Below are 27,380 nucleotides of genomic sequence, written 5' to 3' on the forward strand. Positions count from 1 at the left end.
ACCAAAACACATTCTTCCAAGTCCATCTTCTCCAGCTCATGGCAATTCTAAATTAAACAGAAAACAAACAGATAAAGAAAAGATGAAATTAAAGAACATACAGACATAAAATCATGCATAGGACTAATAATATGGGAAAGTATAGCCTCCAAGAGGAAACTGTGAGCTAAATCCCTTCAAGTATTTGATCACCATCAAAGGACAAAAAATAGCCAAAAAAAAAAAAAATCCACAAGCAACACAACATCTCCTCCTCAAACCTCTACATTTTCAGCTCTTCTCTTACTAAATGAAGTTTCTCCTCCTTACCCTCTAAGGTTTGGAACAGTATGTATGTGATCAGTACTCACTCACCCCTGCTTCCCTTCTCCCTCTTGGGGTCAATTGCAATTCAAACCTATGGTATTTACAGCCTGTGCACTAAAAGGTAACTGATTTGCATATAGACGAATCCAACTTCTGCTTACATCAACCTGCATCAAACTAATCTGAAACACACTTAAGCCTGTGAAACATCTCTCCTCCCCATCATTCTTTAGAAAGAAGCCTTAAAAACAATTTGCTTTGCTAATGAATGCTGAAAATACTAAAATAGGGTCCACTTTACGGCTGGGAGAAAGCTGCACTTCACATTTATCCAAGCAACTTTCCCAATATTCTGAGAGATCCTTAGCAAGTTTTTAGAAGTGCTTTCAATGACTAATCACAACTAATTTCAAGAAAATAATGTAACCTTGTGACTTTGCAGCAGACCACATGATGCAATGGCTCAGCCCAAAGCCCCAACCTGTTCTTTACAGGCATAGTTAAAAATGGTTTAACTTGCAGGTCCCAGAAGCAGGCTTGAGGTGACTACCAAAAGCCCAAGGCGGTAGTGCTGAATGATTAGAAAACCACTCAGTTTAACCACTGTGACTAGAAAAAACCCAAACTTTCTTTCGCACTAAACATCCTGTTTACAGAGTATTATTTTTGTGTTCGGATTTCCTAAACCAGCAAGCATATAAGTCTAACAAAGCATTTTATACAATCTATATGCTTACTTTACACAGTTACAGCATGAATCAGGGCACAAGTGCTTATAGTTTACAATGTATGGCTGTAAGTATTTTTCTAGCTTCAAGATATGCTCAGAATAATCTATTATACAGTGATTTTTGGGGTGCAAATATAACAAAGGTATTTGTCATCTTTATCAGGGAAATTTGGCTAGAATACATAACACAAGTTTAGAATTGTTAAGTTAGGCATAATAAATCCAATTTAAACATACTAAAAAAAGAAAAAAGAGGTGAAAAAAGTGAAAAATGCAGTGATAGACTGCAAAGTAGATCAAGTTGTAGCTCTAAGTATAATCCAGAAATAAAATCACTTTTTAGTTCCCTCCTCCACTGTCTTCTTCCTACTTTATTTTTCTTCTTCTCATATTCTCTCCCAGCAGGACTACATCAATTCACAGCTGCCCAGCAGCAGTGAAAACAAGGTGAGCTCTAACCTTCTGAAATGACCCTTACCCGTGCTAAAAGGGTAAAACCAGCGTCTGTAAGATGTGAACATCTTGCAGCTTCCAAAATCCTGGAAAAGTTTAAATATTAAAGAAAATATTAACATAGAGAAAAGCAAATGCATTTGAGATACAAATCTGTCTTCTGCAACTTAAAGCTCCCAATAGCAAATGTGTATATGCCTATTTTTCACAGTAATTTGCAATTAAAAAGCACTAGGCAGACTTTTGATCCAGCTTATCACAAGATTCTAATAGTCACAGAACAGATTAAGTTCAATCCTGAAATCTTCTCAACATTTAGTGGGAAAAAAATTATACATAATTCTAGGCATTTTGACCTCTTGTTTTAGTAAGACAGCATAATGCTCAAGTTTTCTTGTGTGTTATCTGAGGAAAAATATGGGAAAATAAACCCTGAGTTAAGGAAAATGCAGATGAAGCCTGCATCTAAAACCTCTTATTTAAACACAGGATGTTGAGAAGCCGCAAAACTGAGTAACTGCTTACTAGAAATTCACTCAGAGCCTCTGCATGAAACACAGTGAAGCAAGTTACCAGAAAGCAAGGAGCTTCATTTCTCCGAGCCCGCAGTAAAAACAACAAACTACACCAACACAACTTTAAAGAAAACAGCAGCATTGTGGAAAGAGAAATGTAACACTCTTTTGAGAAGTACTGGGAAGCAGTACTGACAAAAAAAAAGTTGCCCCAAACAGCACCACTAGTACACACACCAGGCCTCCATCCTGTCCCTGTTTTTTTCAATGAACACTTTTTACTTTGCAGGTGGAGCAAGTATCAAGATGAATAAGGGGAAACCACAGCACTGAGCAACAAGAAGCGCAAACTAAGTGCAACTTACCCACTCAGCACCACAAACACTACTCCTATACTGGGGTTGGTGGGGGAGGAGGCAAGGCAAGATGGACAGAAGAACCTCTTGCTGTCATAACACTTGAAGGCATCTAGATCCTTCCACTGGTTTAGGAGGTCATTAGAAAGCACTCTCTCCATGGATAAGGTGCAAAGGGAAAAGCCATGCTGTGTGCACAAGAAAAACACAACCCCACCAGGGTACAGGATGTGGGGCTCTGACTGTGACTTTGCTCAATCAATCTTTTCCAAGCCACAAACAAGAGCACAGCTGAACTTCAAGGTAAGCAGCCCCACAGGCTACAGCCTTGATAAGCACCTCCAGAGTGCTGGTCTTCAATGAAGTTCAGAAGTGTGATGGAAACTCAAGAACAGCCAGCAGAGACGTACAAGACAGGTACTGCTTTTGAAATGGATGGTTGTAACACCTCTGGATTTTCTTTCCTGACTCACATTTAGCAACTTTGTGCCCCTCCATTGAGGGCAGTTAGCAGCCTGCCATAAAATACTCTCAGCTACTCTGAAAAGTACCTAGGATGCCAGACAGGAAGGGAAAAAAATCCACCACCACAAAACCAACGTGATTCAGGTCACATTTGTTACCTTTTACCTCATGTACTTGCTTTCAACCCCATCCAATCTCCAACCCAATTACATTTCTGACTTTAAAGAGGACAGGGGGAAACAACATCCATAGTGTACAAAGAGGTGGGGATGCTACTTACTGCACATCTAGTTGAAAAGCTCTGAAGAATGTGGGAACAGGGAGTAAGAAACCAGAAGACCAGCAGCTCTAGCCTTCCTGAAATCGGGTGTGCAGTCGGTCAGAAGAGCAGAATGGGGAGAGTGAGCTATATATACACACATGCTTCATCAATCAGGTCCCAGTATGACAAACAGGTGGGAAGGCACTGGTCAGCATGAAAATGAGCAAAGTTCTAATTTTTTGCTTTCTTTTAGTGATCGTACTTAATTACATAGGGCTCTTCTTTTTCCAGATACAGCTGACATTTATTTCCTATCCAGGGATTCATGACAAAATGCCTAAGGTAGGAGCTGACGAGGCAAAATGATATCTGAGAGCAGATTCCTCACTCTTATAAAGCAATGTTCTCTGAGACAGACCTCACAGTTGCATTCATTGTCTACAGATGTCTTTTGGGCACACCTGGAGTGTCTCTGCACACAGCACCTCCCTACTTCTGTTGAATTAGCAGCAGGTGGGAGAGAACATTGGTGGGGTTAAAGGCAATCTGATCCTAATTTTCACAGTCCCACCTAGACAAAGACATTCAAAGTTCATGGGTGCTTTTCTCGATAAGCCTCACCAAAACACCTACTAGTATTTTAAGACTAAAAAGTGCTAAACCAGAAAAACAGAGAAGGTATCAAGCACTTAAATGAGCAGACATAAAAAGGGATGAGGAGACAGCTATGTCTTGATGTAGGGGGAAAAACAGTTGAAGGGAGTTTGACAAGCTTAGAGGTTTTTTTCAAGGAGATGTCATTTGTGAGTGGTAACAGCTGCAGAACACAGCACTGTCAAGGAGAGCGGCACAGTAGAACACCCAAGACCCTGAAGTGAAGTGAGATTAGCACAGCACAGAAAATACTCAAAAGCTTCCTGACAGGGCCAGCACATCCAACAGAGGCAGGAAACTTTTCTTTCATAGTCAACATAGAAATATTCAGAAGGTACAAACAAGTATGGAATTACATTTCCCTTTGATTTCGAACATAATTTTTATCAAGGACTTTCCATACATGATGTCAAAAGTCTAGATGTAACCAGCTGTATCATCTCTCCTTCCATCACATCCTCCTCTGCAGTAATCACTGCAAAGGGTCATTTTTTCCTTATAATGTTCCTCATTAAAGGAGAAGCACAGCAGACGCCTTCCCCCTTGTGGCACAGACAGGGGCTAACAGTTTACCTACCAAAGTCAAAACAATTCCTACTACAGTTGTACTGCCCTTGGAAAGAAATGCACAACTAAAAGCACTTCAGACCTCCTTTTATTTCCAATCTGAGCTGTGAATTGAGAGAATGAGAGAAATAATGGAAAAAACCAAGTAATAACAGCACAATGTCCTAAGGAACACAATTAAGTGTGTCAGAAGACTCCTAAGCCCCAAACAAGGGCACACGTAAACTCTTCTAACTATGAATGGTTACATGAAGGCAACTGACACTCTGGAATTGTCTTAAGGATGGGTTTTCTACAGTAACAAAAGCTCTTTTTCACTCAATCAGCTAAAGGAACACTGCGTGACAGCATGTTGCACACTGGCATTTCAATGTAGCTTCCCCTAATTTTCACAATCTACTCTTTCCTCCATTTATCTGTGATTGAAGTATAACAAGTTACGACACCTGCACGTTCCTGTCATAAATGACAATTTAGTGTCATCCAGAAAGCTTTTGTTTTGATTTAATTTACATTAAAATTAGACCTTACAAGAAGTATTATATGTCTCTACAACCAGAGAGCTGCTGCATGACTGAGCTTCATTATTAAAGCTGAGGCTGTCCCCACTTCTGAGAATACCACCATAACATATATGTTAGCGCAAATTACACCAATGTAAAACTTTGTATTATTTTTAACTGATAAGCTCCTATCGCTCAAAACATATCCCATAAATATCAGTCCTCAGTGCTTGCACAGACATTAGCACACTCTGTATCAGAGTTTAAGAATGCCAGGATGTACTGCAGAGCATATTAAAAACACATTTATAATAAAATCTGCAAATAGAATACTCAGGTATGATTTAGCTATTTTTTTTTGCAAGACAGACGACTCCATAAAACCACATCAGAGTACAAACATCACAAGACACAACACAACTACAGATATCTTTACCTTTAAAAAAAATAATGGGCTTTATATCTTCTTTTCTTCTGGCTTGTAATTAGTACCTAAAATATTTAGCTAGAAGCACAGAATTGAACTGCTAGGTTCAACATGTTTTATTTGTCATATATTCTTGTTTTTTTCAATATACACTGGACTACATTCATATGATAGCTACAGAAGAGCAGCCCTCAAGTTTATATTCAGCTGGTACTTCTAATTTAATGTTTTGATCACAAAGGTAACACAAACAACACAAAGCTAAATCAAACCTGTGGACATCAGCTGATTATCTTCAGAAGTGAATTTCTTAGATCAGGCCAGTAACAACGTGACATACTCACAACACGCTCATGACATACTCACTTCAGCCTTGGACAGTTTAGACCAAGTGCTGTGAGAGAAGCATCTGTAAGGTTGCTACAGCCTGAAACACAGAGTGACTGAAGTCTATGACATCCTCTACAGATTTTTACAATGCCTTCATCTGAAATTTGCTGCAACACAGAAGAAGGTTGAAGTTACTTCATTATCAAGTCAACAGCTAAGAACAAAAATCAAGTCATATTACTGTCACATTGTATATAAACACAGCAACCTGTGGATTTTCAACCAAAAAATACCATTGTGAAACCACATTTGTTGATAACACTGAAGATAATCAACACAATTCCTACTCATCTATGTATTTTTCCACAGATCTTGAGCACTGCCCAAAGGCAGTCTGAAGCACAGAGGGAGAGTTGTTTGTTGTTATCTTCCTCTTTTACTTTGCTTTTGGTTTACAATTTTCACTTTTTTTTTTTTTTTAATCGTAGTTGTCATTGTGTGAAATAGCTTGCTGCTTATTTGTTTGTAGAGTTCAGGTCTTTTGTTCCAGTGACTGTGTAAGTTCAGGAACAGTGCAAAAGAGAGTTTAGAGCTTGAAAGCAGGAGAGCTAACAACTAATTTTGCACTGCAACAGTAGCACCCAAGGGTAAAAATCCTTCACTTCCAGATAATTGTCAAAGCAAGAGTTACAGGTAAACAATTATATATAATCCATTCTTTACGGAGGAGTAATGGAAAAGCCAGGTTTGCCCTACCCTATGCAGTTGTCTTTAGCGGAAAGATTTAACTCAAAAAAGGATTTTTCATTTCTCAAATTTGTTTTGTACTAGGTATTTGGAAAAAGTAACTCTAAATTTGAAAAACAGAATTAGAAAGTTTTCTCTCTGAAACAGGAACTATAACAAATAGCCCTAATGCAGCTGCACACAAAATAGCAACAATAGTAATAGCAAAATAGCAGTAGTGTGTGCAAATACTATTGTTTACAGGTCTTCTCTTCTGGTAAAAGTATTCTCTCCTCCTCCTGCTCCTAACTCCAAGAATTTAATTTTTCTGCTGAATGACTAATCCTTCATGGTGCAACAGGTTATTTTATTTCCTGGCCTAACATTACTCGTCCAATGATAACAAAGACCACTACTGTATCTTGAATTGAAGACACACATTCCTTTTATAAGCCACTCATCTAGGTACGCTCATACTACTATAGCATATTTCTGAGGCTATTACCACAAACATTACCTTTCATAGATGGAAACAGGATGAGAAATAGCGGTAGGTCTCAGCACAAAGGGAGATCACCATATGCCCCTTCCCCCAACCCAGTACTTTTTAATATCGGTAGTTTAAATTTGCAAATCATTCTGTCAAAAATTATTGCAGACAGAAAACCAGAAGTCTTGTCGTCTTTTTGTGGATCCAGAAGGATTTGCATCATCTACAGATAAGATATTTTCTGGAACTGTTTTGTTCCCTTTAAGAGGTATTCATGACACTATTATTGGGAAAATGAACTATTTTGGAGGTAAGGACTATGTAAATTTTATACTGCTGCTGGAGATGGACAAAACCCTCAAGTTATATACGAAAGTTTTCCATTCTGAAATTGCTTGTGATTTCAATGCCTACATCCCTCTCAGGAAAGAAAAGTGCTCCAAAAATGCCTGCAATTCCCCAGTTTCTACACTCTAAAGATGGTACCTTTCAGATGTGCAGTTTCCAGAGTTAATATCAGTTCATTCCATAACTGCTGGAGCTGGCCTGGCATTTAACAGAGCCACTAGAATTAAAGTGTGGATCATATAAAGCACAAAGAGACCTGCCGTGTAAAAATCAGTGCTAGCCCTTTGATCATAAAGAGCCTGGCTGCTTCTGGAAGCATGCTTCTAAGCCACAGCAAGCAGGACACACCTCCAGTGAAATAAAGCTTTAAAGCACAAGTAACTAGGTAGGACACACAGACTATCAACTAAAAAATTCAAAGGGAAAAATACTTTCTCTCATGAGGAGTTTTTTTGTTGGTACTTAATATATATGTGAGAACAAACATATTGACCAAGGGAAAAAAACCTCTGGTACACTTCTATGCCAATGCTCCTTTTAAGCAGAAGAGATCATAACTGATTATCATCAGACCTCTTCAGAGCCTTCCACAAAAATAACCCAGAAAAGGGTGGTCTTGATATATCTTATTAGTGTCAGGTAAAACACAACAGAAAAAGAACGTTGGAGCGTGACAACAGCAAAAGGAAGAGTGAAAGGGGAAGAAATTACATACTGACTTTATTTAAGTGTGGTTCTGACCAAAAGAAGGAACTTTCTTTCATTCCAGTTATCTTTAGGTGCCCAATTTCAGTCAGCACCTAAATTCAGATTAAAAAAAAATCTGAAAATTCTCTTTCACTAAATATCCGGCTCATGGAAGCTCAAAGCTTTGTATTCAGATTGTTCTTAATTTCTGCAATTTTTAAATGTAACTTGTAATAATCCCTAACACTCGAAGATGTTCAACACTTTAAAGAAATCTGTTAGGTCCAAAAATTTTCATCCAATCTTAATAAAAAATGGTGCCATGACATATTCATTCAGGAATAATGTGTAAAACATATTTGAAAGTTTTAGCCCAAGCAGATTTTATGATACCTTCTAGCAATAAAACTGTGGAAAACTTTCCAAAAGGAAAAAACAAAACAAAACCACAACAAAAAAACTCAACCAGCCCACCTAATTTCATTATTCAAATTTGCCTGACTGAAGCACTGAAATTCTAATTTATTTCAATATTTTCTAAGGCTTATTTACAGACTATTGTGGTTTAACCCAGCAAGGCAGCTAAAACAATCACACAGCCATTTGCTCACTCCCCCTGCCCCAGTGGGATGGACAAGAGAATCAGGGAAGAAAAAAGGTAAAAACTCATGGGTTGAGGTAAAGACAGTTTAATATGACAGAAAAGGATGAAGATGATAATAATAATGATGATAGAATATACAAAACAAGTGATGCACAGAACAATTGCTCACCACCCGCAAACCACTGATGCCCTGCTAGTTCCTGAGCCACAGCCTAAACTGCCAGCCAGCTTCCGCCCAGTTATATACTGAGTATGTCATGATATGGTATGGAATATCCCTTTGGCCAGTTGGGGTCAGCTGTCCTGGCTGTGTCCCCTCCCAGCTTCTTGTGCACCTCCAGCCTTCTCGCTGGCCGGGCTGTATGAGAAGCCAAAAAGTCCTTGCCTTAGTGTAAACATTGCCTAGCAACATTTTTGTTGTGTTACCAACATTATCCTCATCCTAAATCTAAAACACAGCACTATGCCTGCTACTAGGAAGAAAATTAACTCTATCCCAGCCAAAACCAGGACAACAGACAAAGAATGACTTATATACATTTAAAATCTAAAAGGAGATCTTTCCCATTCCTAAAAAGTCACATCAGAAACAACAAAACAGCCAATATAAAATACAGTAAATGTAATTTTTGTGTACTCTCTAAGTAGAATTAAAAGCACATGAATGATTCCCAGTCATTTCATTACAAATGAATGTGTTTTTCCATTACTACTGAAAAAGCATGCCCTTCTCCTGCTACCTAAATGGTTCTGAATCATCTTCAGTTATGATGCCATTACATTTTATTCTCAATTATGTAGCCCAGAATATGGCTTCTGCTCAATTAGAAACTTTAAAATTATGAGTAGACTAAAATGTTTGACCTTAACAGATGGGGGAACAAGAACTACATCTGTAAAACTTCACAGTTTAGCGCATACACAGTTCATAAGATTTGAATGAATGCAGTTAATTCTTACTCTAGAGCTTGCTACAGCTAAAAGATGTAATGAGTGGAAAAAAAATAACCCAACACTCCAAATCCACACTCAGCTGTAGAAACAGCCAGCTCATTTAAGACTGTATTCCACACAAAATTCTGTAAACTGTAGAGATGTACTTTTTGAATTACTTAAGTGAGTAGCAGATCAATTCATTAGCATTCAAAAATGGTTTATGATTCTTAAAGAATGTATCTTTTGAAGCTGCAAATACTTACTGTACAGGATTGCAAATTCAGGATAACAAGTTCATGACAGTGATTTTGAATGTGTTTCAGTGCTTCATCTTCTAACTGTATTTAGCAAGTAAATTGGACATAGGAAAAGAAACAAGAAATTAAAAGCGCAGCAAAGCAGCCCAAAGAATGTACACATCTTGTAACATTGAACAAAAGATTATAACAAACCCGGTATTATTTAATTCATGGAGATTGCAAAAGCCCAAAATAAAATTTTATTCCTAAAGGATCACCCAAGCAGTCATGTACCTGTGTGCAACCTCTAAGAAACAGAGCTTTTAGTCCACTACACCCTTTCACCAGTGCTTCAATACCATCCTTCGTAATCTGATCACACCAGGAAAGATTCAAATGTTCCAGATTTCTGCAACCCTCACTGGGAGAATTAAAAAAATACATAAAGTTAAATCCAGCCTTCAAATAGTCATAACAGTGGGAAACCCAAATTAAACACACTGTTAGAAATTAATGATAGCCAGTGGACTGTGCCAGGCCCCCACAGAAAACTCATGAGAAAAGACCACACACAAACATTACAGTCTACACCCAAGAAGTGCTAGATATAGGATATAGTCAGTGCTGATACACAGTATTAAGGTTCAGCACTGATTTTTTTAACTTTATTAAATGTTGAACAGCTCTTTAAACACTTTAACACAAAACACTGTATCTTCTTACCTTAAGCCCTTCAAAGAGCTGTTTGTGATGGCTACACAAGATGTCAGATCCAGATGTTTCAGCTTGGAACAGAATCTGCTAAGACTGTAACACGTGCTGCAAAACAGCAGACACACTAAAAATACCTTCAGCTACTTCTTTTTCCAAATTTTCCCATCAAATAAAAAACCCCTTTGACTTACCTGTCAGTTATTTTTGTGCACCCATTTAGATTTAAGTGTTCGATGTTTCTACAGTTCTGTGCAAAGGTCCTAAAACAGCAACAAAAGGCTGAAGAATTAATATAATGTCACAAGTTGTAATACAGTCACCAGAGTGCGCTCTGTCCCCTACCTCCTTCCACCTCAGTCAAAAAGCTTAATCTTCAAGCCACAGAGTAATTACAAAGTACATCTCAAATACATCTGTCTCAGTGGTTGTGTTTTCCTTTTGCTATTGAAAGTTTCTGTCTTAGGTGACTCCTGAAACCAAGTGTTGTTCATCTCTTAAATACCACTTCAGCAAGGTGTTGATTTCTGTCATATATAAGCCAGAACGAACTTGCTTCAAATGCCTTAACTAAAAACATTAAGGGCATAAACAGAAAGGTTTAAATATCACAGCAGTTAAATATTAAGCTGCTGGGGAGAGTTTTTGCACATCTCATTACTGAAGCCTTTGTAGGTCTTATTAAGGAGCTCGCTCCTACATCAAATGAAAAGGAATGTATCCTGTGCAATACAGAAGTGGGACCTAAGCCTACCGGACTACTAATGGAAAGCCCTGTGGGTTGCAAATTAGTTATTTATGATTTTAAAAATTAAAATGCATCTGTGTGCACTACTGGGTATGAACTCTAAGGATGATTGGAGCTATTATACTGTTAAAAGCCTGAATGTATCATTATACTAATTACCCAGAAGAAATACATAAACTTTCTTTTCATCTCTGCAGAGCAATATTTACAGCTGCGTTGCATTTCAGAACACTGTTTTTATGCCCATGTTTCCTCCAACTGCATGGATTTTATTGGCAGGGGTGGAGGAAACACACAAAAACAGTTTTGTCTGGAGGCTTGCCGTGGTTAACAGATCCGACTACACACTCAGCTGGTAACAACTTCCTGGCTCTCCAGTGTGGATTGAAAACAATGGAAAAAAAACCCAGCAAGCAGTTATACTGGTGAGAGTTTCCACTTGAATTCTCAAAACAGCTATTCCAAAATTCATGTACTGGAAGGAGATTTACAATCAAGGCACTCTTCAAATCACTTGGAAAGACGCTACACTCTGTAATAACTTGCAGGAACAGCAAACTTTGCCTCTGAGATTCAAGCATGGGGCATGTCCTGACAGAGCTGCCACAAACATTCGGTACTTACATAGTCAATACCTACTTTGATAATTGGCTATTTTTAAACAAAAGTTGATGTAGAAGAAGGATAAATAGAGAAATTAGTATCACCCACAAAACTAATGGATCTGGAAACAACTCAACACAAAAAGCCTGATAGGAAAAGTCACTTTCAGAACAAGTATATGAAAATTAATGCCACCTTTCTCATGCTAATGTTTTGAAAGTCTTAAAGCTCATGCAGTTATCATTCACTTGGTAATTTCAATATAACCTGCTTATATTTTAGAGGTGAACCACCTTCTCTCCTGAAGTGTCTTAGACACTACCATCTACACCAGTTAGTTGTTACGGATACAAATGTGAATACTGGTAACATGCTGGTAGCTGGTCTCAGCTAAGCCTGTCCTATTACCTGCTAACATGACTAGCTGTATCATCCCTACAACGTACACACATTACACACTGAACTGCTGTATACTTGAATAAGTATCTGTTTACTAAATATATCATTATTATATCATCCCACCACCAGCCCTCCCCTGCTTCTCACATGCCACTAATACCTGACTCCACTTAGGATTTTTGGTCCTATTCACAACCCTCACTGCAGTCCCCTAGCCTTGGTGTCCTGAAAAGCACAGCTGGGAGCCTAAACCAAATGTGAAAAGGGAGTTACTGGGGGGAAAGCTGTTACCTACTGTCCTGACTCTTTCCTCCTACACCCTTCTCATCTCCATCCCTGCCACCTCCTCCCCATGGTAGTTGCTACCTCTCTCAGAGCCTGCCTTCCCCCTCTCCTCCACTTCAGCTATTCCCTTCCCTACTGAGGACACAGGGACCATCTGCATGAATGCTCTGGGAACTCGCAGGAGCATTGCAGAAAGTTAACTCCGGTTGGGGCTACTGCTTTTTTGAAAGCAATTGCCAGCAATCTGGGAAATGGTAATAATTTGCGCTTTCCCCTGAGGAGGAAAGACTGCCTGAAAGTGGTGACACACCAGGGAGCAGTTAGGGAGATGTCCTAGAGGCAAGGAAAGCTCTGGGGAAATCTTCGCTAGGATGCCCATTTGGGTTAGTAAAGCAATCTATTGCTTAACTAGTTGCTAGATGGATTTACTCTAGAGACAAAAATCAGTGAATTAACTCATAAATTTTAGAAAGATCTAAAGGTCACAAGACGCTAACTTAATGCCCACTGCTTAACAAAAACATTTGTGCTCATATTTTCCACCTAAGAATGGTCACACCACATCAGGATAAATGCGATCCAGCCCAGTCTCCTGTGGCAGCGGAGGAAAGTGTAACTGCAAAAAGCCATACTCCGAATATTCTTCGAGCCCTGAGGTATTTGTAGCTTTAGGACCCTTCAGCTGGAGGCAGGATATCTTTGGGTTTAAATACTCAGAGAATTATCCACAGATGAGTCTGATTAAACAGTCTGCATATAGAAAAAGCTTATATGGATTCAAACTACCTTCTGGGAACAAAGTGCACTGTTCAATTTCTGTACTGTGTAAAGAAGGGCCACTGTCTCTATTTAGAGACTCCTGAGATGTTCCTGTTGCCTGCCTGTTCCTATGCGAGAGCAAGGAGAGAATCCCAGGCCCTTCCTGATTTTGTAGGCACTCAAATCGTATCAGTCTTTATTCTTCCTCCCATTGCTAGGGTCGCCTCTTGTCCAGACTAGAAGATAAACTATAAACTGACTGACTACTAATCTTGATAAAATTAATATTGTAAGAAGCCAGAGTATAGGTCTGAAAACATTTTAACTGCTTGAAAATGGAAAGATATCAACATAATACGAATGAAAGAAAAATACATTTCTGAAAAGCACAATTCTAATTTCTTAGTTCATTTCCAGAAAATAACAGTAGCTATGCTTAGATCGCAAACTGACATCTCATTTAGTCATTATTAAGGTACTTAGTACTTACTTAAGTATCCCATTTTGGTCATTAGTCAATACTTAGAAATCCAAACAAATGTAACAATAATTGCTTTTGGTCTGGGCATTAGGAAATAAGTGATGTCTCAGTCTAGGACTTTACTTACTTTAAAGAGGAGTCTCCAACACCAAGACATCCTCTCAGACTAAGTTGTCTCAGGAACCCACCACACCTTTTCGATATATTTTCCACAACACGACCCTTAAACCAAATGAAAGGAAGATTTTGTTGAGTTTTATTCTGACATAACATTCTAACCAAATTAAAAATGCCAGGAGTGAAAACCAGCCCCAGCTGTACCCCACCAGAACTCCACCTCCTTGAACTTCTTTTGCTGCTTTATGAAAAAAAAAAGTTACCTGTTGAGAATCTCCACTCACATTGAGGTGCTATTCAATTCAGTCTTTAGTTAGTTCTTCCTTTTTTTCAGTCTAATACACATGACTCAATTTTTTGCCTCAGCAAAACCTACACATTAAGACTGCTAAAATGATCTTCAAGTTGTCAGATGTGTAGGGAACCTGAAGAACTGCCCCAGAGGCGGAATGGGAGGCGTGCCCATTGCTCAAGGATCACAGTTACTACTACAGCATGTAAGTTTAAATTGTCCACGAAGATGTGCTTAGGCTAGCACATCACTCTGAACTACAGCCTCTGGTAAGTCCCGTTGTACAGTCCCCACTATAGGGATGGGTACCTCAGCAACTGAAAGGTGCTGAACACCTTGGCGGGAGCAGCCACTTCAGTTGCCTCCAGAAGATTTTATGGAGCCCACCTGCCAGTCTTCAATGTCATGTATTTTTGGGTGTCTGTGCCTAACTCTTGGGAATGCCAATGAACTACTCACACAGCGAAGCTTACAGACTTTATGCCTCATTATCTGTCAAAAGCTGAAGCACTGCTTACAAACAAAACTTCCTACATGACCCCACATTTGCTACCAAATACTTGTTATTTACATCCTGAAAGCACTTTTTGCTATGCATTAGGAGTATGCAGAATGGCAGTACTGATATTCAATCTGAAAGTATCATTAAGGAAGAATGTTATTTAAACTACAATAAAAATACACTTTTTAAAACTTTTTTTTGGTAGGAAAACCAAGGTAAGATAGCAAAAGCCAGGTGGCCACTCCAAAAACTGACTAGACATCACATTGTGTCTAATCTTAGGGAGATAAGGGAAAAGAAATCAATACTGATCGTTCAACAAACAGGACTAATACCTAATAGCACCCTTTATTTTCTTCTTTTTCTTTTTTTTAAAGAAGGAATACTTCTAAAATTACAGGTCTGTGGATTTTTTTTATGGTTGTTTTCCTCTCTATACAGGATGATAACAATTTAACTGAAACAGTAAAATATTCCTTACATTTTGTTGTTCACCTCTAATACCAAAGTCCTGGCTAGCACTATGTGAAAATATTTTATCAGAGCTTGTTTCTTAGTCTATAAGTAACATTGTTTATCTTATCTCTCAGAAGAATTTACACCAAAACAAACAAACTGAAAATCATTATACAAACAAAATTATGTCTCTTTTAAATTTTTCCCATTAGTCAGAATTATTTCTCAGCAGAGACCAAATACTTTTATTGTAAGGATAGTCTTCAATAATAATATATAATGCACATTCAATCTACATTGCAGGAAAAAGCTAAACCCTAATGCATTGTTCAAAGAAAATGGAAACAAATAATGAGATAAGTTTTCCCAAACCCATTTATTTCTTTAAGCACGTAAAACCCCCAACAAACAGCATATTCAAAAAGACAACTTAAGTGCATTCAAATGTGTTTAGCTGTTTGAATAATTCAATGTCACTCAAAACACTAGTTCTTCAAATTACCCCAGCTTACATTTGGTTCCACATACCAAGAAATCTTAAAGCACATTTAACTTCAAGATCTTCATACATCTTTGTGATAGAAAAGAAACATTTTGTCTTTATAGTTTTTTTATTCCTCACTTAATTCTCTACCACATGAAGTCTTAAAAATTGAAAATTTAACAAAACCCTATTTTTCATTATTTGATAGTCTCAGATCAAGTACTGTTTGATGCTATGTGAAATATCACCGAACAGTACAACACCCAACTGAGCGTAAAGTTGCCAAATACAACTAGCAGCTTTTACCTGTCCTAAATCTATAGGAAAAAAAAAAATTACTAAAACTGTTGAAGAAAAAACAGAGTTCTTAGACACCAAATGTGAAAGTATATCTTGTTCAAAACTACTTTATGTAATAATTGCTGGTTTAACATACTCCTATGAATAAATTTAAGGGATTTATATTACAAATGTACTTAAATATAATACACTGAAGTAACTGAATTGCTTCAAATCACAATAGCGTCGTATAGCAAGAGAGGATCATAACTTCATTTCAATCCTTCTGAATCCCATGCTACAAACTTAGCATCTCAAAAGGCAACACTACTAGGTACAATGTAAGTCAAACATATAAATTCAATAACAGAAAGGTTTCAGACACAGAAAAGACTAACCAACAGAAGGACCACAGGCCTGTGGGGTTTTCTTTATTATTTCTTAGCAAATGAGAAACACAAGTTTTTTTAAAGGCAACTGAAAAGATGACATTAAAGCTCCAAGTCTTCTTAGACATATATAGATAGAGGCAGATGCCAAAATCTTTCTCCTACCTGTGTTAAGATCCTCGTGTTTAACATCAGTATATCAGAGGAGTTGGCAATAAAATTTTAAAAGAGCAGTGAAAGAAATTTACCCTGTATAAAGCTTTAGGAACAGTTTGAACCCACAGTTGGCAAAATATACCAAATGAAACCTATCTGGATTTTATTCACACAACTAAGAAGCTAAAACATAAAATCCAGAAGCAAATGCATTGTATACTGAATTTAATTTGTATTATCAAACAAGAAATAATAAACCAGTTCAGATTCAATTAAGGAATTGTATTTCACCATGGATATTTGTCTTAATTTTCAGATGTCATATTTTATTTTGTTATGCACATCTATGATAGTATTAATGCAGACATGTTTTGTATTGGAGACAAGACTGCCCTAATCCTTTCATTATATGCTAAAAAGGACTTTAATCCACATGTACGTGCATTTCAGGCAAGGTTCAAACCTTATAAAACAAATGTTCATAAAATGCTAATTGGAGACACACCAAATGAAATCTAGGCAAGTCAGTGGTAAGAAAATTTGTTCAGCATTTTCTTGTTTCAAACTTCCAAGCCCTACAGCCAAGTGTCCAGAGAACTTTCAGCACTAGATGGCACCCTCACAGAGAGACTCGGGACCAGCAACAAAATTATCCTAGATCGTGAAAGTGATTCAGAGGATCTTGCTCCGTCCAGAGGTATCATTTATACCTTTACTTTCTGGAAATGGGCAGCTTTGAATTTCTAGAGCCCTGTATGTATATGATATATGCAAACTATCTGATACATAACTAGCACCCAAAATTGAAATAGTCATCCAATGCAAAAAAAGTCAAATACAGAGTTCTTTTTCCCTTTGCTTCTTCACAGTATTATCATCTTGAACTTTAGCCTTTAAAATGTGTGAACGCAAGCACAGTCTATGGGATACAAAAAATGAGCTCTTCACTCTTAAACATCACCATAGGAATGAAAAAAACCCCAAAGACCAACCTCTATATCCGTTTGAAAGTTAAAGAGGTCTATTCTTTGCCAATTGCTTCCATCCAGAGCTAAAACATTCCATGCCTACAGAAAACAAATACAGTTTATGTATTACGTCCATTGCCTGCTCCCTTCATTTGCCTCTCAGCAATTCAAACATAACACATTCAAATATAACACAAGATACAATTTCAGGTAGCATTTTTTTAAAAAGAAATAGAATAGTAGATATTAGTGATCATACAATATCAGCTAGTTAAAAAAAACAGAATCTGTGGAAATTAATCTTAAATCTCCTAAATGAATTATACTTCAAAGGCTAACTTATGCCCACAAAACATGCAGAAAAGCCAGAAATGTAAAGTACGGACACAGCAAGATTTAACCTTCCAGTTTTAAAAAAGCTTTTGTAAATTTGTCTAGTAAGTTACTTTTGCTAGATCTATATGGAGAAAAGTAGCTGCAGATGATATTCCTTCCAATAAAACCACAGTTCCTCAACCTCACTAGTTACTATTCTAAGAGGAACAGAAACCTTTCAGAAAACTGCTGATTTTCCACTGTTAGGATCAGGCCTTTCCTTTGCACTTGCTAAGTTACATGTACGTGTTTGAGAATTTGTCCTTCACTGTTGAAGTAATAGTTGTTCAAAATAGAACAAAATAAAAAAGTCACAGAAACACAAATATACTCAGAAAAGGGAAAAAAGAATACCGCATCCCACTGAGAGTTAGTTCTGAGAGAAAAATACAACTTATTCAATCACCTTGGGTTTTTTCCCCACTGTGTTCTAGGCTTTAGCTGAAGGTCCTAACAAAACCTGGTATTAGCTCTCAAAGCCTACTGAAGTTGCAGGCCAGGGTGACAAGGGAATGTAGGAATTAAATTGTTACATAATTGTACATTAAATCAATCAATCAATCAAACAAAAATCCAATAAAAAAAAACCCCACCCAAAATCCAATCCTCATAAAAAAGAAGAAAAGCATGAAACGAGAAAGTTCACGTTGTATAAAAACATACTTCATCGTACACACTTGATGTAGGTACACAGTATTTTTCATTTCAATTCAAGAAAAAAAAATCAAGACAAGCTAAACATAAAAGCTTACTAGCATGCTTTCTCTATTATCTTCTGTGTGTCTTTTTCCTCTACTAGTAGTCGATCTACTTAACACCTTTTGTACTTGGCAAGCAAATGATGGATGTACTACTTAGACACATGGTGCACATTAACCGAACTACATAGAATTTTAAGCTGAAAATACGTCTGAAAAATAGTGTTATACAGCCACATGCTTTATAAAAAGCAAATGCCATTATGCCAAACTTGGCTTAATCCTTTCTCCAGATATAGAGCATATACAACTGGATAATCTTTTCCATAGCCTTTAAACAGAAATTCAGTACATAGCAACTAATTCCACATCTGAATGCAAAACTGGACCCACTGTCTATTTGTTTTAATAAACAAAGAGGCTGAGAGAACTATTTGATTTTTTTTGACAGAAAGCAGATTGCCCTAAAGCCCATGCTTTGCAAGCAATTAGGAGAATAGCTTCCCAAAGAACACCAAAAAAACCCAACAGAAATACATACCTTGGAAACTTGTGCACATCGACACAAAGTAACTATGTCCAAGAAAGAAAATATTCTAGGAAGAATGAAAAAGAATAACAATTAAAATGTTTTATTATAAATTCAGACTAATACATGGATTTACAGTTCTGTAGTTCTATGGAAAGATACCAATTACACAAGAAGCCAGTAAAATGCAGTATGAGTGTCATACCAAATTATTTCGCTTACTGAGACTTAACGAATAATATCATAGCTATCATCTAAAGGCAGTCAACACCAACATATTAGAAACAGCAGATGCTTCTTCTGAAAAACCTGTTTTCTGTTTCCCTCTTCTTACCACCCAAACATGTATGAATAATAAATTCTTTTTTCTTCTTTTTAATTCAGAGAAACTAGCTTTTATACCTTTAATTGTGCTACAATTAAAGTAGTAACTAACACAACTACAGTGAAGAGTAAGAAATGGAAAACAACACATAGATAAATCCAAGTTCAGGAATTTAAGTACTAACATAAAGAACAATGACCCAAATTTCTAAAGGGGCTTCACAGCAACTACTGTATAACACAGTCAGTATCTTTTTTTCAAGTTACTCTACCAGAAACAACTACAATTGAAAATTTAGCATTACTATTCTGATCATGGAACCAATTCCTCAAGGCTGCCAATTCTTAATAGTTTTCTGAAAGAAATTTTTCACTGTCACAATGAATTTTGCTAAATACCATTTCCAAACAACAATGAAATTGGTTCAAAGGATGTTCTCAGTGAAAAGAAAAATCATTAGCCTAAGCATAAAATATAGATTGTCTTCCAAAATAATTTTCTATTACAGAGAATTAAAGATATGAAATATATGAAAGATGTTACCGAAATTCACTCATAAACTGTTATGTGCTCACCAATGAACTTTTTCAGTCATCAAGACAGTGAACAGTAATAATAACAATTTCATATTACAGTGAGGAGCAAACACAACTGGTAAGAGATGCTGAATTTAATCACGTAAAATTCTGGTTACTATTTTCCAAGTGGAAATCTGAAGCTAGAGCTCAAAATGGATGCCTGCATCTTAAGCACTGTGATTTTTTAGGTGTGGTAAGAGTCAAAAAGTGCAATGGAAGTTAACAGAAGTACTTCTTAAGCCTAAAAGCCTTCTGGATGTTTATTAAGATCACTTTGGATATTAGTTTTCCAATATTTCATTAACACATGAAAACACTTTCTCTTTTTCACTGTACAGTAATATATATTTTTCAAAAAACTATTAGTCATGCAAACAGGACAGACATTCTCAGAAGCTATGAAACAATTTATAAAGCCCTGTCAATAACATTTATTTTGATAGCATCTATTTTGTCATTTGAACAATCATTCTGAGGTCTGCCCTCTTTAAGAAACTTAGCAGTGTTTTATGCACAAAGCACACAACCTTAATGCGCTCAGCAAGATTGCTGGACTGTTCAGATGAGCACTGAAAGTATTCTCTCTCTTTTAAGAGCAGCATTTATACCAATAACCCACCATGAACCCTCTTCTGAGGTCACCTTTCCCCCCACATTGAGGCAAACAACAGAAGATGAGAGTGTGGAGATTATGCTAGAGAGCTGCAAAAGCTTCTTGGCTTGTAGAAGCCTCCTCACAGTACCACTGTATAAGTGGAATCAAGAAGGTTATCTTAGATTTACAGAAGCTGAAGCACAGAAGAGATTTCTTCATTATTTGTAACTAAGAAAGGAAGGGTTGTGACAAACCATTTCATGACACAATACTCTTGCCTAAATGAAGAACGTGACATGCTTTAGAAATGATATATCAAATTCTACTGAAATAAGAAATAACAGAAGGAATTGCAAGATGTTGACAAAAGGGTATTTTATACACCCCCACTACTCTGAGTTGTCTGGCAGTCTGTCTTCATGTTTGACTGTTTATTGCTGTGAAGAGATTAATGTTGATGAATGACTTCTGATAAAAAAGTAAATTAAAACCAAATGCAGAACAGATGTATTTATTTTTGCTCATTCTGTATGAAATGACTTTTAAAAAGGAAAAAACTGTAAGTGATCATTCTATGTTAAAAGGAGAAATATTTTACTAAGCGTAAACATTCACGATGCTTTTAGGTTTTTATTGTTGTTCTAAAGAAGAAACTTTCTTGCAAGGCGGCCCAAGCTGTCCCCATCAAAAATAATTTACGATGCATTATAACCCAGCAAAATCAGAATTATTAATATTCAATTAAATACTATGATAAGTAAGAGATACCAGTTTTACAATTCCTAAGAGTTATTTTGCCAACTTGCTTGAAAACTTTTTTTCTACACTTTTCTCGTTACCCTCTGTAGTACAGTCTTACATGCAAACCACTAACACACACTTGCTTCTCTACTTGTAGTCCCACAGAACAACTAGCAAATACTTACCAGTCAGGGAAACTAGCCAACAAGACTCAAGACTAAGGTTTAAAGTAATTTAAAAATCTTTAAAAGACTTTAAAGTCTTCGAGAGACTTTATGCACAAACTGAGAGGGAGATAGCAACACTGACATTGTCAGTCATCTGTCAGTGTCAAACACTGACATCTGGCACTTAGGGTGAAGGACTATGTCAGCAGGCACTTGTAATTTTAAAAAAGTGGAAAAAACTACCAAGTAGGGCAGCTGATGGTTGTATAGCACATCTGTCCTCTATGACCATAGCTACATAGATGGAAGTTAATGCAGCCAGGAGCAGGATTAATTTCCACTTAAGCCTTTGGACCGGATTAGTACAGGAAAACTGGAAATTAAGTTAATAGATCCACAGTAAAGTTTAGGATCATCTATTCTCACTTCCTATACCCCAGGCTATTAAATTTTCCTTAGTTATCCCATATCCAGCTCAAGAAGGAGAATCTGCTTACCAATAATCAGAACTCTTCAAGACTTTTCATCCCTAGGCACATACCACTCTGGCCACATGCCTCATGAGCTTGGCCTTGGAAATCTGTGTATGTTAACAGTACCTGCGGCATGCATGAGCTTCATGCCAGAGGCACAAAGGGTTATACAAGCTCACAGTTCCTCAACTCCTTTATGGTAAACTTGTATTTGGCTAAAGTCTAAGTTCCAGAAAAGGATCTATTCTTGATTTGAAAGCCTTCAAGAAATGGAAAATCACCACTTCCTCTGGTAGTTTGTTCCACTGGTTAATCACTCAGTTAAAATGCTTGCCTTATTTCCAAGGTCAATGTCTGACTTTCAGCTTTATGCTTTTTCTACTTTTCTTCACCCAATTAAAGAGTGCTTTAGCAGTTAGTACTTTCTCCTTATTGAGTTTTAAAGCCACTTATGTCATCTTTAATTCTTCTTTTTAACAATCTTTTTACTTTAGTTCTTTAAATCTCATTTTCACTGCACAGTCTTCATTTTTCCAATGTTTCTTCAAATGCAGACATCAGAAGCATGCACAGCATTAAAAAAAATTATTAGTATCAACAAAACTGCATACAGACAAAGTATGATTTCACTACTCCCATTTTCAGAGCCATTTCAGGCCACTGTAACTGCCTTTTTGACACAGCATCAGACAAGAATCTGAGAGTATCTTACCCATTTCACCCTCACATCCTCTTCTGGGATTACACACTCCTTAGTCCTGTATATCTATCCACGTAAAATTAATCTGTAAAATTAATCTTGTTTGAACACATCACGTAGTGATTTGTACAATTCCTTGCATAGCAAACCCACTCTCATGAAAGTCCTTTACCTGCTATTAGAATGTAAATGCTATATAGAAGAGTAAAGCCTACACACATGAAAAAGTATCACGGAGAGACAAAGTATAGCTTTCACAGATTTGATTTTCCTCTTTTAGGAGGTTTTTCTCAGAATTTTCTGGAAGAATGCCCAAGCATACTCTGTTAACAAGCAACAGGGGAAAAGAGCATCAGCCACTCTCAGTTCACTACTAATCATGTTGGAACACACACAGTTGCACAGTGTTGTAATCACCATAGAAGCTGCCTTGTACTTCTCCTAAAACTTCATATGCAATAAATACAAAACATTATTACAATTCTTTATATGTGGAAGGTTTCTCTTCTCCCTTTGTCCCCCATTTTACTAAACACCCTACTGAGGTATGAGGCATCCCACCAATAAATGCTAGTGTTGATGTACTTCTAACCTTTGCCAACTTTGCAGGTAGGATCCTACTCCAGTGGTAAATTCCAGTGATATCTTATTCAATAAAACCACATAATAATACTTGTCTTGGAAATGTAAATGGTGAGGCATATTAAAAGCTTAAGGAGTCTGACTATTGTTATTTAAAAAAAAAAAAAAGTATCTTTTAGCTCATTTCTGTCAGGCTTGTTTTCAGTAGCATGTCACTAAAGGCTGACCGACACCAATTTCTACATGAAGCACATATCCACTGACTTATCCAATGCTTGACCTTCCGGGTCCATTATTAAAACAAATCCTTTTTTACTATGGATGTGCTTCTTTGTGAAGTAAAGCACTTACTTAAACTAGAAGTTGTGAGAGACACTCCAAAACTTTCCAGCAACTTTTACCCCCGCAATTTCCACTTGCAAACTACTTAAGCTAAGATGCTTTTCTCAGCAGATCTACACAGCAAGTCTTTCAATAACAAACGTGGCACCAAAACCCATTTCTTTACAAGCCAAACCTCCTTTTCTTTTGCCAAGATGATTATTGCTACACAATCCTTACATAAGTATTAGCAGTTTGAAAAGAACAGGCTGTCTACAGGATTAGACATCTAGTAGATTAACATCTATTTTCAGTTGAAACAGAAGTCAGCTTTTTCTACAAATAATCAGCTCTGCTGGATTCCTTTTATAGTTACAGGACAGAATCTAACTTTTTATGGCCTATATATTACTTGCAAGACAAGTGGATCTTGTTACTCGCTCCTTAAAAAAAAAACAACAAAAAAAACTTTACATAAAGTATGATCATATGCAACTGAACTGCAACATTTTCAGTACCTAACTCTCTTAGCAGCTGAAACAAAATGCCCAATGATAAATTCAAGAAAGGCCAGTTCTATTTAATATACGATCAAACATATAGAACACAGCAACTACATTACGTGGTAATTTATTTTGCAGGGTCAACTATGCAGCTGATAGATACAACTACATTATGCAAATCAGAGTAACTTTAGTCTGAAAATGAAATCCAGAAGATAGCACATGAATCCCTCTTGCATCTTTGATTTAGATGTACTTGGATATTATGGATGCATAATGCAATTTAAAAAGTCCTATTTTTGTAACTTTTTAGAAGTCAAATTAAAGACTTGAATACAAAACTTACATATAGTGTGCCGAAGAAAAGCTCAACCCATGGAACAGATTCTATCTAATGTTTCACAAAAGGTCAGATATATGTTAGAATCAGTTTCAGGATCCTTGCTTAGCTCTGTTTCACTCAAAATAGCTGGTTACCTAACAATTTAGAGGAATCACCTCATTGCATTGGTTATCCTGATTCATATAATAGTAAGACATGAGAATCTTAAGCAGAAAAACTGTAACTGTTATTAGAAAATCTTCTTATTTAGCACCATCAAGTCTTCAATAAGACTGGTTAGGATTCTCACTGAGGTGCTTCCAAAACGAAAGCAGAAGTAGAAAGTTTCAGAATCCTTTCTTTGCTACAAGTTTTCTGTCTCGTTTGCTTGTTTTTTAAAGAAAATTCATCTTTCTCCCTTCCCAAGACAATATTCATTAAAGACCAAATATTATCTTTCAAACAATAGGACAAGGCAAGTCACGTGCTCTACCTAGAAATGAAGTGGTAACAAGCTAAGAGAACTCCCAACACCCCCACACTCATCATTCATGTACATCAACATCTCCACAACATCCTTCATGCATTCCTAAAATGGGTACATGTGTAGAGAGGGATGATCCAGATTTCTAACTTTAAAAGCACCATGGATTGTCCCGTTTAATCAACTCTTGTAAGTGCTGCATGAGCTACCGTGTTTTATAATTTCTAGAACCCTGCATGGTGCAGCTCATATGACTCTCTAGCTTCATTAGCAGGATTTTAATCAAAGTTTTAGCTATAGATGCTCTTATCTAGAGTACAGGCTTTTTTTTTTTTTTTTGGAGGGGGGTGAGGGATTTTTTTGTTTGGTGGCGGTTTTTTTAGGCATCAACAAGTAGACAGAATTCTGTAAAGACAATGGGGGTCAGCTGAAGATTTCTAATTTACAGAAAAGCATTTGATAAACGAGAAATGAAGTACTACTTATGGGCAGACAGGAATTCACAAAAGGAGATGTAGCCTGGGGAGGATACCTCATGCACCAGCAGCTTTGCAGAAAAGGATCTGGGGGTCTTGGCGAGCAGCATGTTGAACTTGCCACGAAAGAGAAGGTTTAGGGGGATCTTATCAGTGTGTATAAGTATCTGCAGGAGGGACTAAAGATAACAGACTCTTCTCAGTAGCATCCAGTGACAGAAAAGAGGCAATAAACGCAAACTGAAATACAAGAAATTCCACTTAAAATAAAAACTTTATTTTCTTTTCTCTGGGAGCATTGTCAGACACTGAACCAGGTTGACTAGAGAGTTTATTAAGTCTCTATGCTTTGACATATTCAAAACATGACTGGACAGTGCCAAGAACTACCCTGCTTTCAGCAGGGCAGTTGGACTAGATGATCTCCAGAGCTCACTTCCAACCTCAACTATTTTGTAATGTTTTGAATATAAATTTTATTTTTATGAAGTGCAAGTTTGGCTACTATAACACATCTTACTAAATAAAAGCAGTTAGCTTAATGATTATTCAGCGTGGTTTAACTCACAGCTCGCAGTCCCAATCCAACCTGCTGGCCATTCTAACTATCCTACAGTCTATTTTTTCCCCCCCACAAACAGCCAAAAATCAACCATACCCACCCTGCACGCTAGCAGCTAGGTAGAGATTTGGAAAAATAACATGATATGCTGGTGGCATGCAGTCTAGGGATGCTCCATAAACCATGATCGCTACAGTCATAAAGGTTACGGAAACTTTGGTCAGTCACTGGACTAGGATTTGGTTGACTTGATCCAACCTGTAGCTCTGCTACTGGCCTGGAGGATGACTTTGAACAAAAGATTTCTCTTCCTGATGCCTGTGTCTGCATCAGGAAGACACAGATGAGAAAAGCTCACCTCTTCTGTAAATACTTCAAGAGTTACAGACAAAAAGAAGTGTAAGTATTTGGTACTGTTTTTTAAACTGTCTAGCATCAATATTTAACAACTTTTTTTTTTTTTAAGGAGTTAGAGTATTTTTTGAATTGTCTTTATGTTTTGATGGCACTTTTCTCAGGGAAATGAGGAAGAACAACATTTCCTCCTCTGCACCCCAAAGCTCCACATAAAAAACATGGCTTCTTTATATCACTGATACTTCAGAATATTTGGCTTTGATAATTTGTTAATCAAGAGACTGAGTTTTATTAAATAAGAGTCCAGTTTCAAGGTAAATAATTCCATTTAGAGCTTTAAGTCTTCATTAGTTAAAGAATGGATTCTAAAGAGAAGCTTAATAGCAAATAAAAGAAAAACAAAATTAAACAGAATAAATGGTAAAGTAATATTCCAAGAGTTGTGCAAGTCATTGCTATATCCCCTGTAGCTGTTACTCCTGCTTCAAATGCTTGTTATTTACTTTGGTTTGTTACAGTATGACTAATCCTTTGTCACAAGCATGTTCTTACTGAGACATAATATCTGTATTTGAACCAGGCAATGCTGAAGCACTCCATTTATAAGAAAGTCCCAATTGTTCAAGCAGAACCATTAAAGAAAGTATTTCTTTTTCACAATTCACAAATCTTACTCAGCACCTTGACAAAAACCATAAATGTCTTCCATTCCCAAATCTCCTCTTCCGCATTAACACAGTGTACAAGAGCACTAGCATACAGATTTCTGCTTGTGTTCTTAGAGCCTCTCACTCACATTTTTAAAAGAATTCCATCTGAAACATCTCTGCCCAACACATTCAGTTTTAAGCATTTGTTTGTGAACAAAACCAAATCACTTAAACATATTAAAGACAGGATGGCAGCTACCTATTCCAATTTCAAAAGGCCAAACTTAATTGACCATATAATCATTTGCAAGTGTTCAGCATTTCATACAAAGAATACAGAAAATGCGTACAAAGTGCTGACTGGTGAGGCAAAGAACTGAAAAATATAAACTTGCATCTGGAATTGATCTTGGTAAGAATTTCACAAGCAGACAAACAATACATGTAGTAGTGTAAAAAAAAGGTCAACATGAGACCTTTTCCATATTCTGAAGGGGGTACACTGACCACCAAGCTATGAGTCTTTTGTTTTCTCACACGGCACACAAGTTCTGTCCTGAATTTGAGGTAAATCACTGCAAAGTTTTAAAACCCATTCCCACTTCAGAAGAACTGGAATATTTTCTAACAAAAGGTAATTAATCAGAAAATTGCAGCTTGTTGCATTCTCAATGTATATTCGAGGTTAGATACACTACCTTGAAAGCTGAAGGTA

At 36.9% G+C, this 27,380-nt stretch overlaps 1 protein-coding gene across 5 annotated transcripts in view; it reads right to left on the minus strand.

Annotated features, from left to right (window-relative positions):
- The window catches only part of FBXL2 (F-box and leucine rich repeat protein 2), a 67,173-nt gene that overhangs the window by 19,516 nt on the left and 20,277 nt on the right, over positions 1–27,380 (minus strand). For all 5 annotated transcript variants that reach the window (XM_054815277.1, XM_054815278.1, XM_054815280.1 and 2 more), the window contains exons 3-12: positions 18,842–18,896; positions 17,252–17,326; positions 13,712–13,806; positions 10,504–10,572; positions 10,322–10,417; positions 9,893–10,019; positions 9,623–9,697; positions 5,605–5,735; positions 1,515–1,575; positions 3–47 (exon numbers count right to left, since the gene is read on the minus strand). In XM_054815277.1, the coding sequence (XP_054671252.1) occupies positions 3–47; positions 1,515–1,575; positions 5,605–5,735; positions 9,623–9,697; positions 9,893–10,019; positions 10,322–10,417; positions 10,504–10,572; positions 13,712–13,806; positions 17,252–17,326; positions 18,842–18,896 (829 nt within the window). The remainder of the gene's footprint in view (positions 1–2; positions 48–1,514; positions 1,576–5,604; positions 5,736–9,622; positions 9,698–9,892; positions 10,020–10,321; positions 10,418–10,503; positions 10,573–13,711; positions 13,807–17,251; positions 17,327–18,841; positions 18,897–27,380) is intronic.

This window comes from Grus americana, chromosome 2 (assembly GCF_028858705.1).
Source record: "Grus americana isolate bGruAme1 chromosome 2, bGruAme1.mat, whole genome shotgun sequence".
Taxonomy (NCBI): domain Eukaryota; kingdom Metazoa; phylum Chordata; class Aves; order Gruiformes; family Gruidae; genus Grus; species Grus americana.